The sequence below is a fragment of the Belonocnema kinseyi genome, chromosome 10 (genome assembly GCF_010883055.1).
Source record: "Belonocnema kinseyi isolate 2016_QV_RU_SX_M_011 chromosome 10, B_treatae_v1, whole genome shotgun sequence".
NCBI lineage: Eukaryota > Metazoa > Arthropoda > Insecta > Hymenoptera > Cynipidae > Belonocnema > Belonocnema kinseyi.
Window position 1 is genome coordinate 43819454 of NC_046666.1, and position 17472 is coordinate 43836925.

At 26.7% G+C, this 17472-nt stretch overlaps 1 protein-coding gene across 1 annotated transcript in view; it reads right to left on the reverse strand.

Annotated features, from left to right (window-relative positions):
• LOC117181834 (podocan) overlaps nucleotides 1-17472 on the reverse strand; it is a 36551-nt gene that overhangs the window by 15064 nt on the left and 4015 nt on the right. Inside the window, exons 2-4 of the mRNA XM_033374828.1 lie at nucleotides 15716-16019; nucleotides 12355-12583; nucleotides 8052-8647 (exon numbers count right to left, since the gene is read on the reverse strand). Coding sequence (XP_033230719.1) covers nucleotides 8052-8647; nucleotides 12355-12583; nucleotides 15716-16019 — 1129 coding nt within the window. The remainder of the gene's footprint in view (nucleotides 1-8051; nucleotides 8648-12354; nucleotides 12584-15715; nucleotides 16020-17472) is intronic.

The following is a 17472-nucleotide window of genomic DNA, read 5'->3' on the forward strand; positions in this document are numbered from 1 at the left end:
TCCTGGCGAAATTTGAGGCTTATCTTAGAGATGTGGACCTGTACAGGCTGAGTCAGACATCATCTCTTCAGGTGTTGCCACACCTATGGATCGATCCCATGGGGCAGCAGTACCTTTATGGTGGTTTACCATGTAGATACGTTAGACTCCTTGCTCAGGTGCGTCTTTTGGGAGACATAAGGGCTAGATTGTCACTGGTGGATCATTCTTTTGGATTCACTAAGGGGCAACTGTGCACAATCTGCAATCTAGGAGTGGAAGAGAATCTGTTTCATTTATTGGCAGAATGCCCTATTTATAGGGATATCAGAAGGGACTGTTTTGGGTCTGCGGTAAGCCTTACAGCCTCTGGCCGGTTACGGATTGCGCTCCTGAATTCCCCGGGTAAAACAGAATTATTACGTTTCACAAGTACTTGCCCAGTGTACTAAAAGTTAGGACTTTTATAATGTCTTCGTAGTGTAGGTAGTTATGTACATTGAGTTAATAGTGTAATAGAGTAGCTTATTCTTTAATTCAACCCCTTTGTACAGGTCGTTTGACCTAAACAAATATCGCAGCTAACTTCAAGAATCATACATGTATTGTATAAGCTGTCGCTAAATAAATAAAAATACGCCAAAATTTTGTCTGAAATATTTTTAAATATTCTCTTAAAAATTGGTTTAATTAAATTATTAAATAATTTTTCAGCAATATAATGGAAATTTCGTTTTTATCTTGGAACTTGAATTTTTCCTACCATTTTTTCAAAATTCCCCAAAGTTGAAAAAATTACTTCCAAATCTTCCAGATTCTATTTTGAAAAATTAAAAAAATCAAAATATTTTGTTTTTAATTGATTTAAAAAATTCATTTTTAGTTTTTTTGGGAATTTTGATAAAATGCTGTATTTTTTCAAATAATGTAGAAATACGTAGAAAGCTTCGAAATGTTGTGTTCAGAATCTTAAAAAATCTACGTTTTTTTACATTCTGATTCATGAGAGTGTAATGTAATCGTCCAAATTTTCAATCTCTGGTTTTTAATGGATCTTTACTTTTCGGCACGCACGGAATCCGAAAATCAAAAAATTTTGTTGGTGCCTATCTGTCTGCCTGTCTGTATGTCTGTAAGTATGTATGGTTACCTGAAGGTTGTAGCCACGCTAACTTTTGAATGATTTGTCAAATCGAGTCCGCATTTGATACACTTCTGAATTTTCAAAATTTTATTAATTTTTGTCCAAGTTTCTTATATATGGTTAAAAGGCTTGCAAATTATATACATAAAATTTTTTATTCTGATGAAAATTAGAAAAGTTATATACTTCTCAAAAATTTGAATATTTTCAAAAAATAGAAAAGATTTTTTTTTCATAGATCCAAAAATTTCATTCAAAATTTTCATTAGATATCAAATATATTTTGAAACTATTCTAGCAGAATTTTTCGATTAACTTACAATTTAAACAAATAGAGCCTGTATAACCGAACTGTTGAGCGCGAAGCGCGATTATCGCAATGAGAATGTGATCGTCAAGGCCGTAGGTACTTTGAGAACCTTCTTTGATGTCTGATTAAAAAAAAAATGTTTAGCTTCACTTTATCTTAAAATAACTCGATTTTTTTCCAAATTAATAATTGATAAAATATTTTTTCAGTATTAAATGAAAATTGCGTTTGGTTGAAAATGCCTTGATTTTAATTTTTTTGTTAAAATACATATATTTCGTTAAAAATTAAACTTTTTGGGTAGAAAATTAATCCTCTGATTTAAAGTTTTACTGTTGTTTTGAAAATTCGTCCTTTTTTGTTAGAAAAATAAATTGTGTCGTAGGAAATTCGTTTTTTTTTAAATTGAAAATTCAACACTTTGCTTGAGATTTTTTTTATTGTTGGACTGAAAATTCCTTCTGGGTTGAAATCTCAACTCTTGTTGCAAATTACTTTTTTTTTTTAGTTTTAAAATTGGTCTATTTTGATTGGGGCTTAAGTTAGTAATAAGAACACAGAAGTGTGTGCAGTAAAATGTCTGAAGGCCATTATCAAACATATTATTTTTTAAAGGAAAAATAATTATTTTCAAAACTTGCCGAGTTCATTTTAAACATTTTTTCGACACTTAAGCAAATGCAGTTTTCTTTCTTGTCCCTGTTCAAAATTTCTAAATTTAGATTTGAAAAAAGACACTGTTGAGATTGACTCCATGAAAATCCTTTATATTCTGCCGTTTAAGTGTCAAAATAGTTTTCTAAAATGACTTGCATAAACAAGTTGGCAAAGCGATAAAAAAAATTATGATTTAAATGAGTTTTTAAAATAAGCTAGGAATTACACTATTCTTACATTTGGACTGGGAGTGTAAACTTGGTACAGGAAAATTTTGGGAAATGCGATTGTTTGAGACGTAAACTGAATTTATCATGTCAGTTATTAAGTTTTCAAATCTGACAAATTTTTTTCCCCGGAATTTCCCAGGACAAGTAAAATATTGCACGAATACATTAAAGTTACTTCACTAAATTTGAGTAATATGTACTAAAAAATCTTCCATCAAATTTCACATAAAGTTGAACATTTATTCTTTAATATTAATTTTTTGAAGTCAAACAACATATCGTTAGAATCGCTATCATTTTCAGATTTTGAATATCACATTTATAAATTATCAAGCATTAGATTTGAAAAATGTCATATTCCACATTTTATTCCTCATTAGGTAGAAAGGACTCCCGCTGACCAGGCTCGGCGCCAGCAAATCAGTTGAGTCAGGAGAAGCCGTGTATTGGGGGAACCGTTCCAGGTAGCTGGGGCGGAATTGTCATCTGCCCTAATCTTTCGGACTAGTTCCGCCAAGCCTATACCTGTTCGAAAATTAAATAATCTCAACTTCTTCTTTTGAAATTTACCCAAGACTCTGTAAATTGAATGGAAAATTCCAAACAGTGCCGGATACATCTTTTGATTAAGTCTGAAAATTTGTAGGGTGCAGTAAATTTGCGTTAAATAATGGATCCCCAAAATGCATAATTTTTAGAAATATAAAAAGATCAAATTACGTAATACTCGAAATAGTGGATTAATACATTTTTAAATAATTCAAACCTGAAAATTAAAAAATAATGTGTATACCCATAAATACTTAGGGGTGACAGGTGGTTACACACCAGATGACCTGAGCTTCTAAGCTACATTTGAAAGTAAACGTCTCACTGAGTAACATCAAAAGTCTTCTTTTCTTTCGCGATGGAAGTACGCTCTATTTTAAGTGAAAAGGGCGAAAAATTGTTGATTTTTGATAACTACAAATTTCGCAAAGATTATGTTGCCAAAAGTGGAAATGTGTGTTGGAGGTGTGTTAACAAAGGTTGTCTTGCAAAAATATACACCCCTAGCATTGGCAACAATATTGTGATTGATAAAGATTTGTATCATAATCATACAAGAGATTTTCATATTGCTAGACAAGCTGCAAATAATAACGTTAAACAAAAAACTATGGAAGAAGCGTGTGCAAAACCAGCAAAAGTTATTCAATCTGAATTAAAAACTAATGAATTTTCATCAGAAATCACCTCACATGACTTGAAACGCATCCGTAAAAACATTTCCGCAGCTAGACGCAGTGTTCTTCCAACCCTCCCTAAACGAAAACATCAAGTGTGTAAAAAAATTAAAGGTAGGTGCAAAAATCACAATATTAAAACAAATTGTATTTGTTTCAATAGAAAATTTACATTTCCGGAATTAGAATCTGATCAATGGATTTTTATAATTGAACCATGATATATCATTTTCATCATTGATTAGAGTTCAGTGGAAATTATTGTTCAAAAATTGTTTTGGGAGTATACGGAAAAGTTGTGATATCCAATCAGAATAACCCGTGATTTTTTCAAAATTTAGCAGTTACTGAAAATTTCGAAAGTTCTAAAGATTTCGAAATACAATTTTGAAGTTTTTTCAAGGTTTTGAAAAGATTGAGACAATTTCAAAATAAAGATAATTTCACTTTCAACTGTTGTAAATTTAATTTTCAATTTTTAGTGGTTAGAATTCGAAATCAATTAAAATTTCGAGTTTCAATTTTCAGCTGTTAAATTTTATAATAAATTAAATTAAATTTTTAACTGTATAAAATTAAAGACAATTTAAAATATAGTTTCCTCCTACTATAAGTTTAGACATTTAAAAAAGAATGGAATTTCAATTTAATTTTCAACTATTGAGAAGTGAAGAATATCTTAATTACATTTTTTCTTTAAAAATTATGTACTCTTTTCGCTTAATTGGGGATCGAACCACAGAACTTCCGATTATCGTTCGGGTGCTTTTTCGTTAAGCTATTAGAGAGATCGGAAGAAGAATCTTTTTTCAGAAATACGCGCTCTCTGAAGCCAGGTGTTACATTTATCATACTAGTAACTTAAAGGAATCTGTATTATCATCAAGGATAGTTACCATCAATCATTTTTAGATATAATTCCACAATCCGTGAACAAACAAATCAACACTATTGATCAAGTTAACTCTACAAACAACAGAAAATACTTAAGTTTTTTTAGATTAGATGGAAAATAAATATTAATAAATTTGAAAATTTAAATTTTTCCTACAAAAATTTATACTCTTATTTAAATGACTCGTTTAATGAATGTAAAACTTGGCTTGAGAGGGCGCGTATTTCTGAAGAAAAAATTCTTCTTTTGATCTCTTTAACAGCTTAACGGAAAAGCACCCGACCGGCAATCGGAAGTTCTGTGGTTGGATTCCCAGTGGAGCGAAGAGAGCAGATCTTTTTCAGAAAAAAATTATTTTTAAAAATGTTTTTTATTTTATTTTCTATCTACTCTGAAATGACTTTCAATATTTTCTATTATCTGAAGAGTTAAATTTATCAATAGTGTTTATTTCTATTTTCACAGATTATGGAATGATATCTAAACTGATTGATGGTCTTGAATGATCTCTGATGATAATACCGATTCCTTTAAATTGCACAATAGTTTAAATTTATTTTTCGACTATTTAAAATTCAGCTGTGCAATTTTTATTTTTTATTTTTTAGGAAGTTTTCAAAGTCGCACCTTTAACAGTTGGAAATGGAAGAAAATTGAATTTGAAACAGATAAAAATTCAACTGACAGCAATTGAATTTCAAAAAGTTGAAAATTCAACTGATAAAAATTGAAATAAATTAAAAATTTAGTTTAGTATAAAATTAGTTTGAAATTTCTTTAATAACAAAAAAAGAAAAAATGGATGTTTTAATGAGAAGTATAAAGGCCGTTTCAATTTCAACAGTTGAAGTACTCAAAAGTTGGAGATTCAAAGGTGGAAAAAAATGTAAATTGAATTTTCCACTGCCGTATTTTCAACAATTTCATAATTAACTGTTGAAAATTGATTGAAAAAAATGTAATTTATTTCCATTTTTGCAGTTGAATTTTCGACTGTTTAAAATTCAATTATATCTAATTTTCAACAGCTAAAGGTGAAACTTTTAAAAGTTATTGAAAATTAAAAATTAAAACTTCCACAGTTGGATTTTAACTAGTCAGAAAATAAATTTGAAACATTTTTTAGTTTTGAAAAGTGGAAAATGAAATTGAAAATGTATTAGTATTTTTAACAACTGGATTTCCAGCAGATAGCAATTATATTTTTAATTGTCTTTAATTTTATAGGTTGATAATGTAATTTAATTTATTTCAATATTCAACAGCTGAGAATTGGAACATAAATGTTCAATTATTGACAATTTCAAACACTGAAAATGTAATTGTTTACAGTTGAAAATGGAAATTTAAACTATCTTTAATTTGAAATTTCCTAAAACTTTTTGAAATCTTGAAAACAACTTTAAAATTGTATTTTGAAATCTTCACAACTTTCAAATTTTTAATAACGGTTGAATACATTTTAAAATAAATTTTTCCTTGAACTTAGAAAACATTCTGCAAAATTAAAAAATTATCTTGATATTGACAAAAAATGTGCATTTTTGAAGACATTTTTCGATATAATAGGTGCTGAGATGTTTACGTAGTAGCATACGTTATTAAATTATCCAAAAATTGTATACAGAAGTACATAAAAAGTTTATTTGCTTAAAGATGCACTTTTTTGGTTGAAAGTTCGTTATTTTAGATGAAATTAATCTCGTTTGTTGAAAATATAACTATTTTGTGGAAATTTTGTCTTTTTTTGCAAAAAATTAATCCATTTGGTTAAAAAATAATTTCTATTTATTTAGGATGCAAATACATATTCTTTTCAAATTTCATCTTAATGGTGGAATTTGACTGTTTTTTTTTTATTTAACATTTAAATCCCTTTTTATTGAAATATCTACTCTACCATATATTACATTTTTCGTTGAGAATTTAGGGTTTTGGTTAAAAATATAACTAATTGTTAAAATTTGTACAATTTGTTGAACATTAACTTTTTGGTTGAAGATTCACCACGTTAGTGGAAAATTGATCTCTTTGGGTGAAAATATAACTATTTTTCTAAGAAAAATCACCTTTCTTTTGGTATAAAATTATTCTTTTTGGTAGAAAATTCATCTACTTATTTGAAAATGAAACTATTTGGTTGAAAATTAAACTATTTATTTTAAAATTAAGTTTTTCATCGAAAAATTATATTTTTCTGTTATAAAATAAAATTATTTTGTAGAAACTTCATCTCTTTCTGTAAAAATTTCGCTTTTTTTTGGTTCAAAATGTTACTTGCTGAAAATAAAACTTTTTTGGTTGAGGGTTAAAATATTTGGTAGGAAATTTGTTTTCCTTGGATGATTTTAACTGTCTTATATTTTACTAATTAGAATCTTTTTTTTTGTTGAAATATCAATCATGCATTAAATTTTACGTTCAGATTTTTGTGTGGTAGGAAATTCATCTATTTTGACACAAATTGAACCATTTGCTTTAAAATTAACTTTCTTATAGAAAATGCATATTTTTGTGTTAGAATATAAAATTATTTTGTAGAAATTTCGGCTCTTTTAGTAAAAAAATCAAATTTCAACTATTTGGTGGAAGACTCATCATTTTAGTAGAAAATTCATCTGTTAGAATGAGATCGTAACTATTTGCATAAAAATAGTTTGTTTTTTTTTGGGTAGAAAATTCGTCTATTTGGTTAAGGATAAACTATTTATTTGAAAATCCGTTATATTATTGAAATATTTACCTGTTAAGATGAGAATGTAAATATTTCGCTAAAAATCTTTTTCTATTTTTTCTTTTAGTAGGAAAAAAATCTTGGTGGAAAATTCATCTGTTTAGTTAAAAATTAAACTATTTGGATTGGAAGCTTTTAATGTATTCCCTAAGGGCTCACATTTTTCTTGTACCTTCTTCCCTATTCCTTTACACACACCCACACACTTACTGCGCGGTGGGAAAGGGGACCTAAAGTTTAAGGTGGGTTCCAAACCACCAAAGAAAAAATTCAACTATTTAGTGTAAGATTAACTTTTTTGTTGAAAATTGATATTTTTGTTCAAGAAAATAAAATCATATTTTGTATAAAATTCGTCTCTTTTTATACAGAATTCACCTTTTTCGGATAAAAATGGAACTCGTTGAAAACTAAACTCTCTTGGTTGAGGATCAACTATTTAGTTGAAGATTCACCATTTTGGTGAAATAATCATCTGTTAGGATGAGAATGTAAATATTTCTCTACAAATCTTTTTTTTGGTGGAAATAATTCTTCTCCGTAGAAAATTCATCTATTTAGATAAAAATTAAACTATTTAGTGTAAGATTAACTTTTTGGTTGAAAATTAATATTTTTGTTTCAGAAAATAAAATCCTATTTTGTAGCAAATTCGTCTCTTTCGGTAAAAAAAACTCACCTTTTTGGTTAAAAACGTAATTTTTTGAAAATTAAACTTTTTCTTTAAATTTATTTGCTTGGTTAAAAATGATTTTTTTTTTCTAGGAATTTGGATTTTATTTGCCAGAAATCTTAAAAAATCTTTCTGAATGTTCTCAAGAATTTTAAGAAAATATAATTAGATAAACTTTAAAAAATTGTTATTTTACAACTTACCGAAGAGATCAAGTTTCATGAGTTCAGGCAGACCTGAAAACATCTGAACATCCAGTTTAACTAACTGGTTCACTTTCAAATCCAAAATTCTCAAAGTCGAGGATTCTAAACCTCCTGAAATATCCTTTATAAAATTTTTGCTTAGATTCAAGGTCCTGATCTTAGGCATATTCACCAAAGTACTTGAGTCGACTTTGGTAATCAAGTTAGAAGAAAGGTCGACTGTCATTGCTGAAGTAGTCAAATTTTCCACGTCTCGAATACTGTTTGAGGAAAGATTTAGCAAATTTAACTGGTTGCTTTCACGAAAAGTAGACCAGTGAACTTCCTCCAGATCGTTTCTTGATAAATCCAGCATTTGGAGGTTTATCAGACCAGCGAATGAACTTTTGTTGAGGTGGCCAATGCGGTTTGTGTCTAGATAGATGTGAGTTAATGCTCGATTTTTCGCAAAAATTCGATCTGGAAGAATGTGAATTGCATTGTGGGAAAGTTTGGCGTGAGTGAGAGCAGGAAGATCACGAAGACCTGGTCGATCCAAATTGCAGTTGGTGACATCCAGTCTTTCCAATTTGTCGTGGCGAAGGAATACACTTCTGAAAAGGAAATTCAATTTCTAAGGTGGAATTTCTTGAATAATTTAAAATTATTTAGTAAAAATAAAAATAATGTGATAGTCTAAGAACGACATGAAAAAAGGGGTTTCAAATAAACAGGGTGCCTAGCGACCTTGATAACCTTGAGAACCTAGCATTTTCCTTGATTTTTTCTGACCTTGAAAACCTGGAAATGTCCTTGAATTTTTCATGAAAACCTTGAATTTGATTCTTTTGATTTCCGCATATAAAATCCTTACTTAATTTAAATCTAGAGAGTAATTTTAATATTTTGGTATTTCTTATATTCTTTTAGTATTTTTATATTTTAAATTTGGTAAACAATGTTGAAGTATACATTTTTATGATATTCATGTTACAAATTGAAATTTATTTGGTAAAAATGTCAATATTAATTCAGTTTCAGGATTAGAATTTTCGAAGGATTGACCACTCCAGATTTAAGTGTAACCAAATTTATAGGTTTCAAAATATTTCAAAGATCTCAAATTATTTCAGAAAGATATCAGAAATTTCAAACGGTTTCAAAAAACTTATCAAAGATTTTAGAGAGATGTAAAATATTTAAAGAGATTTAAAAAGACTTCAGGAGATTTCACAAGATTTACAGAGATTTCAAACATTTTACAAAAACTTGAAAGCTGTCCAAACATTTTACAAAAATTTCATGGGTCTCAAATATTTAACAAAGGCGTTTAAATCCGATTTCCAGCGATTTCGAAAGGTTTTAGATTAATCTTAAAGATTTTATGAAGATCTCCAAGATTTAAAAATATTTCAAAGATTTCAAACATTTAAAAAGATTTCACAAGATTTCAACTATTTTAAAGATTACACAAGGATTCAGATAATTTCACAAAGGAGTGTAATCAGATTTAGAAGATTTGAAACGATTTAATAAAACTTCGAAATATATTTTTTTAATTACAAAAGGTTTCAAAAGATTTTAGTTGATCATAAAAGACTTCACAAAGATTTCAAGGATTTCAAAGATTATAAAATATTTGTCAGAATCTTTAGAAGAATTAAATAGTTTAAAAAACATTTCAAAAGATTTTAGAAGATTAAAAAAAAGTCAAATATGTTCAATATTTTAAAATATTTTAGAAAGAGGTCAAAGATTTCACAAAGGCGTGTACAACAGATTTGAAAAAATTTTAAAAATTTAAAAGATTTTAAACAAAAAAAGTTTTGAAATGATTTCATTAAGATTTGTAATTTTTCTATATTTCAAACGATTTAAAAAAGACTTCAGAAAGATTTCAAAGGTTTCAAAGGATTTTATAAAGTATCGAAAGATTTAACGAAAATAAGATTTCAAACGAGTAAAAAATTTCAACGATTATGAAACATTTCAAATATTACGAACAATTTCTTAGATTTCAAATATTTCAAATATTTAGGAAATATTTAATAGGTTTCAAAAGGTTTCAAATTATTTTAGAATATTTCACTACGATTTCAAAAATGTTAAGAAGTTCAAAGATTTCAAACGTTTTCACAGAGACTTCAGAAATTGTTCAAAATGATTTAAAATATTTAAAAATATTTTAAAAGATTAAAAAATCTTTTAAGAAGATTTGAAGGTCTTAAAAAATAACAAAGACAAATTCATCATATTTCAAAAGGTTTCAAAAAGTTTGAAAGGATTTCAGAAAGATATCTGATACTTAAAAACATTTAAGAAATGTTTAGAACTTTAAAAAAATGTTTCATAGAAATTACAGGGATTTCAAAGATTTGGTAAAGATTTTAAAGATACGAATAGTTTTACAAAGATTTCAAGGGTTTCAAATATTTCATTTAATTTCGCAAATTTTCAAAACATTTAAGAAAAATTGAAGGGGTTTCAAATAATTTTAGAAAATTTCACAAAGAGTTCAAAGATCTCACAAAAATTTAAAGGATTTCAAAGATTTAAATCATTTCAGCAATTTAAAAATTTAGCAAAGAATTAAAAAATGTTCACAAGATTTCACAATTTTTTTTGAAAGATGTAAAACTTTAAGAATATGTTTGAAACGGTTTTACAAAAGATTAAAAAAATATATCAAAGATTTCAAAAGATTTTAGAATATTTAAACGAATTTCACAAAGATTTCAAGGGTTTTAAAGATTTCACAATCATTTAAAGATCGCATAGGATTTAGAAGTTTTCAAAAGATTTCACAAAAACGTAAAGGTCTTACAAAAATTTCAAGGATTCAAAGATTGAAAGATTGAAAGGTTCAAGAGATTTCACAGAGGCGTGTGAATCAGAATTCGAACAATTTTTAAAGATTTCAACGATTTAAAAGTATTTTAAAGACTTCCAAAACACTTCACAAATTTTTCAAAAAGATTTCAAATATTTAAAAAGATTCAAGGATTCCAAAGATTGCACAAAGTTGCGTACATCAGATTTAAAAGAGTAAGAAAAATGTCTAATGATTTTAAAGGGTCTCAAAATATTCGAGAAAGATTTTAAGGATTTCAAGCATTTAAGAGATTTTACAAAGGAATGCAAATTATATTTCAAACAATTTTAAAAGATTTTTAAGATTCTAAAGATTTTTAAAAGACTTCAAAAAATTTTAAAATATTTAAAAATATATTAATATTTAAAAAGATTTCAAAAGATTACAAGGATTTAAAAAATTAACCAAGGATTCAAATCATTTCACAAAGATGCGTACATCAGATTAAAAATATTTCCAAAGATTTCTAGGGATTTCAAATTGTTTAAAAACATTTTAGACATGTTTCAGAGATTTAAAATTGTTTTAACAGATTTTAAGAGGTTTCACAAATATTTTAAAGATTTTACAGATTTCAAAGATTTCAGACGATTAGAAAGGTTTCAAAACATTTCATAAGATTTCAAAATATTTCAGAAGCATTAAAAATATTTTAGAAAGTCTTATAAGATTATAAAAGATTTAAGGATTTTAAAGATTTAAAAATTTAAAAGATTTTATTTTTGATCTTAAAAATTATCCAAATTTAAGAATTTTTATTTTCATATATTTAAAATTGAAAAGCTTTCAATTGTCAATCTTAAAAAATGAACTATTAAGTAAACAAGCATTCAAAATTATTTCTTTCTAAATTTTAAACATTAAGAATTGAAGAATCTGCAATTGCAAATCTCCAAGGTAGGTCCATTTAAATTTTTTTTTTAATTTCATTATGTTAAATTATGAACATTAAAAATTAAACAAGTTGGCAAATTTTTATTTGTAAATATCAGAAAGATTCAGAATTCCAGTATCACTCAAATCCATATTTTTTGTAAATTAAAGAAACCATTTTTTTAATATCGTTTTTTTAGTTAATTAAAAATAACTACAAAATGAAGAAAATCATTTTAAATTAAAGAAAAAAGTCATCGGAACAAAAAAAAGCATTTCTTTATATTAGATCAATTTTTTTGAATCAAAGAAAATTTTCTTTGATCGAAAACGAATAAATATTCTTCTTTGGTACAAAGACATTTTTTCAAATCAAAGAATCTTTTTTCTGAATGTTCTCTTTCGGAAAAATGTTAGTAAAATATAAAAACCCCATATTCACTTGAACAATCATTATTTTGCTTCTAACTCCTACCTGGATAAAATTCTCGTTAGAAATTTTAAGATTGATTTTAAGCCATTATTTTTCAGTATATTTTATAGTAATGATAAAAAAGTAATTGACATTTAGCTTACCTCATGCTGTATATTAAGTTCTTATTATTCTGCATTATGAGTTCTTCAAGGTTTGTAAGGCCTTCAAATGTATCAGATTTTAAGATTTTCAAATCACAATCAGAGCAATTCAACCATGTCAGAGTATCACTCAATGGGTTTGAAATATTTGTTAGGGAATTCTCTGCCAAACTTAAAGTCTTTATATTTGGGAATCCTTCCAAAAATGTACTTCCAAATTCTGTTATCCCTATATTATTAATTATCTGTACATTAATAATCATGAAAAAATAGTTTTACAATGTTCAATTAATTACATTTAGGTAGCTTGATAAATAACTTGTAGAAATTTTATCTATTAAAAAATAAAATAAAAATATTTTATCCAAGATCCCTAACTTGATTAGAGTTATAAGTATCATGAAGCGCTTCAAATATTCGAAATTTTCAAAAATCATGGCGGGAAATTTTTTAATATTTAAAAAATGCTAATGTTAATATTCATCTGTCATCCTTTTTCTTGAAAAGTCAACTATTTTGGTAGGAAGTTGAACTATTTGGTTGAAAATTACCTTTTTTAGTTTAAAAATTAACTGCTTTGTAGACAATTGGTCTTTTCGACCTGAAAATTCATCAATTTGGTAGGCACATTTTTACATATTTATTTTCAAAGCAGGATTCAAAAATTCGGTTGAAAATTCGTTTTTTATGTTTGCTAATTCAGCTACTTGTTTAAAAGTTGAATTAATTTAAACCTTGTTAGTTAAACATAAAACTGTTTTTATTCTCTCTCAATTTAATTCAGTTAAGCTAAATTTTCCGATAAACAAATTAATTTTTAACTAAAAATTTCAAATATTTAAATTTTGTGCCAAAAATAGAAGAATTTTCAAATAAATAGTTCAATTTTCTACCGAAACTAAATTTTCCATTTAAAAGACGGAACATTCTATGTTCATAAAATTTGATTTTAATATAAAAAATGTTTAAGAAAATGGCGGAATTTTCAACCAAAGAGATGAAACTTTAAATAAAGAAATAAATTTTTATCAAAGTAGTTAAACTTTCAGTCAAGTATTTTTTTCCATCAAAAAAATTAAGTTCCTACCAATAAAGGAAAATAATAAATTTAAATAATAAATTTTTAACCAAATCGTTAAATTTTTAACTCAAATCAATCAACTGGCAATTAAAAATGGATTATTCAAATTTTAATTAAAAAATAATAATTAAATAAAAAGGGATTTTGTACAAAATATTTAAAACTTAAAAAAACTAGTTACACTTTCAACCAAGCAGTTGAATTTTTAAGAAAAAAAGATCAATTCTTAATGTAAAATTTAATAGTTCAATTTTCAAGTGAAAATTATTAATTTTTAACAAAGGATGAATTAGTTAACTTGTCAGTTGAGAATATTGATTAAAAAAAGTAAATTTTAACTAAATAGTTTAATCAAGTCATAATGTGAATCTACAAATAATTAGTTCCACTTTCAACCGATAAATACGCATTCTCAATAAAAAATTTTACATTTGAATTTTTCACTTGCAATGATCCATTTTTAGCCAAAATTGGATTATTTAAATTTTCAGTTAAGAAAATTAATTTTTAACTGAAAAAAATATTTCCAACAAAACAGTTAATACTTCAAACAAATAGTATAATCTTTACCAAATGAGATGAATTCTATATTAGAAAATATAAAACTATTTTATGTTGGTGGAAAATTCATATGTTTTGTTGAAAATTCGCCTTTATAATTGAAAAAATAATCATAATTTATAAATTTATATATCTTGTTTATTTAAAATTTATCTTTGCTGTTGAGGATTTTCTAAAATTAGTTTTTGAAAATTGGACAATTAAATTTTTAATTTAAAAAATATCTTTTTTAGTTAAAAGTTCAGTGTTTTAATTTAAAATAATTTTTAATGATTGCAAATTTATCTATTTGGGTAAGGATTCAACTGTTTCGTTTAAAATTTCATTTTTTTTTAATTCAGGTGGTGGAAAATTTTTCTGTCGGTAGAAACTTTTTTAGGAATTTAAAAAATTTATAGAAATTTTATTGTAGAAAAGCCATCTTTCTTGGTTGCGAATACATTTTTTTGTTGAAAATTTATCTGTCCTCGAAAAAAATTGTCTTTTGGTTACTGATGCTACTGTGTGGTTAAAATGTTATTTTATTTTGTTGAAAATTCAATAAATGTCGACTTGAAAATTTAGGAAGTTAATGCGACTCATATTGAATTTTTAATCATTTTTCTTAATAATTTATTTGCCAATTGTTTCAACTATTTTCTTGAAAAAAATCACTCTACTATTGGTATCTTCTAATTAAGTATCACATTCCCTTAAAGTTGAAAAAACTTAAGTTTATCTGATGCTTAATCAATGTAAAAAATTATGTTAACTTCTACTAAATTTGTAAAAAAGAACAGTATTATTTTATTTTTAATAAATATTGTGCGTTTGCTGCGTGTTTCTAGTGACTAAGTAGAAATTTAAAAATTGAAAAATTGAAATGGCCTAATTATATAACTAATAAATATTCAATTTTTTAATTTAAAAAATTGAACTTCAACAAAAATAGTTTTTGTTATTGAGTTATGTGGGAGAGAGTGTGAAGTCTATATTAAGGTGCTTTACTTGTAAAATAAATTCACTAATTTTAACTTTTCAAATATTAAAAAAAAATAACCCTTATTTTAGAACTTTGAAGAGCCGCTGAAACCTTAGTGTAATAAAACATTTAATTGTTCTATGAAAAATTTAATGTTTTAGTGAAACGTTTCATTGGTCAATTAAAAAGAGGCCCGAAGAACGGCAAGCTCTCGTTGGTTTGAATTGAGTATTTTAGCATGACGTCATGGGAAATACGAGTTGTTGGAAAAAAATACACTCAATGTAAAAGTAAGTCATAAATGTACGAATAGTAATGTTTGTCAAATGTAGAATGGATTTTTTTGTCATATTACTATTCAGATATTTATAACTTACTTTTTTGTTTAGAATATTTACTCCAGAAAGGTGTATGCAGTTCCATGTCAAGATGTGCCAACTATGCTAACCTTCCTGACATTTCCGCTTATCCTAGCATGACTGTGACGTCATGCTATAAAACTCAATATTCCACAAAATATTTGAGCCGTTTCTTGATTCTATTATATTGATTTTTAATTCGAAAATTCTACTATTTCAAGGAAATGTTATATTTATCACGTCTTACGTTAACAGAGACACTTGGAAAACATTGGCGTGCATGATGCGCAAATGCATACATACTGCACATGCTCAGAGCGCGCGCCTTGAAATCCGCAAATGCTTACGTTTTTTGGACCTTGAAATAGACAAGCGCTAACTTTAATTATTTCTTCTTACCGCAATGACTAGCATCAAGAATTTGAAGATTTGTGTTCTGCAATCCATTTAAATTAGATAATGGATTATGAGAGAGATACAGCATTTTCAAAAAGCTTAGCTGACTTAGAGAAGACAACTTGTTTGCAACAGTTATATTGTTTCCACTTAAACTTAAGGTTTGAAGTTTGTGAAGACCAGCTAGGCTACTTGGAAGTGATGTCAGTCGATTTCGAGATAGATTCAAGTCCTCAAGTTCTGATAAGCGATTTATGTCATCTGGAATCTCTGATATATAATTCTCTGATAAATCCAAGTGCTCCACCTGTTGGGAAAAATAATTTATTTAAACTTTTAAAAAGTTTATTATTAGTTTATAGTCGCATCGCCTGCTAGGGTCATTGGTGACTATACTATAGGGTTATTTATAAACTGTAGTGTATTGTTGGAATAGCATAACAAGGATAGAAGCGAAGCTTTCTGAAAAAAATCCAGGCCCTCTTCCTGCTCTAGGAATCGAACCCGAGTCAGGGCTGCCAAGGCTGCACTATCGGAACATAAGGCAAGTGCGATACCGACTGAGCCACGATGACGCCCTTGATTTAAATTTTGTTTGTTATATGATAACAATTTAATTCAAAATGACTAATTACTTGATTGGGAAAACATAAATTGGAAAGCCTTCAGGGCCGAACAAAAATTACGTAGTCTTTTTTTGATTGTGGGGGGTAAAATATTTTCTTGTGCTGTCTTACATGCGAGGAGAGGGGTACGTATTCCAACCATTTTTTCTTACTTAAGATATTTTCAAGTCTGTTAATCACCAAAAAACAAAAGTTAAAAAGATTTTATTGTAAACAGCTAAATATTAAATGTAAAAAAATTATGTGACTTTGTTGATAATTGTAACAGTATTAATTGTGATTTACTTAACAAACTTAGCAGTACCTAGTAGGATTGGTATTATTGTTAAAAGTAATAATAATAAATTCACGAAATAATAAATTAATAAACAAATAACGGGTCATCCACAAATTACGTGAGGTGTTTTTATAGAATTTTCAAAGCCTTCCCCCCATGTTAGATATAGTGAAAAATTGTTGGCCCCCACCCATATTTCACAAAAATTGCATCTACTTATCAAATAAAATGTTTTAATAAAAATAAGTACTTATTTTTAGAAACGAAAGATTTTATAAATTCGGGATTGCAATCTTTTTTCTTTTTTGGTTTGAAAATTTATATTTTTTGCATACATTTGATATTTTTTCATTACAGCTGTAACTGTTTGGTTAAAAATTAATCCCTTTCGGTTGAAAAATAATTTTTTTTTTTTGAAAATCCAAATCTCTTTTTTTGAAATTGATGTTATCAGTTGAAGATTTTTCGTTTCAGTTGAAAATTCATTTCTTTTATTGAAAATAAAACTATTTTGTTAATGATGCGACTTTTTTATGTAGAATTTAAAATAAAAATCTTTTTTGATATAAATATGAACCATCACATTTTTTGTTAAAAGTTGGTGTTTTAGGGTTGAAAATCCAAATCATTGGTTTAAAGTGGAAATTCATTCTCCCAATTCTTTTTGAGTTAAAAATTCGTAATTTTAGTAGAAAAGTACTCTCTTTGGTTTGAAATACACCTAATTTGTTGAAAATTCATTGTTTAGTTTAAAACTAATTTTTTTAAAGAAAATTCAACTTTTGGTTGAAAATTAGTTTTTTGATTTAAAATAAATTTTTTTATTTAAAATCAATTTTTTTAAACCGAAAATTCAA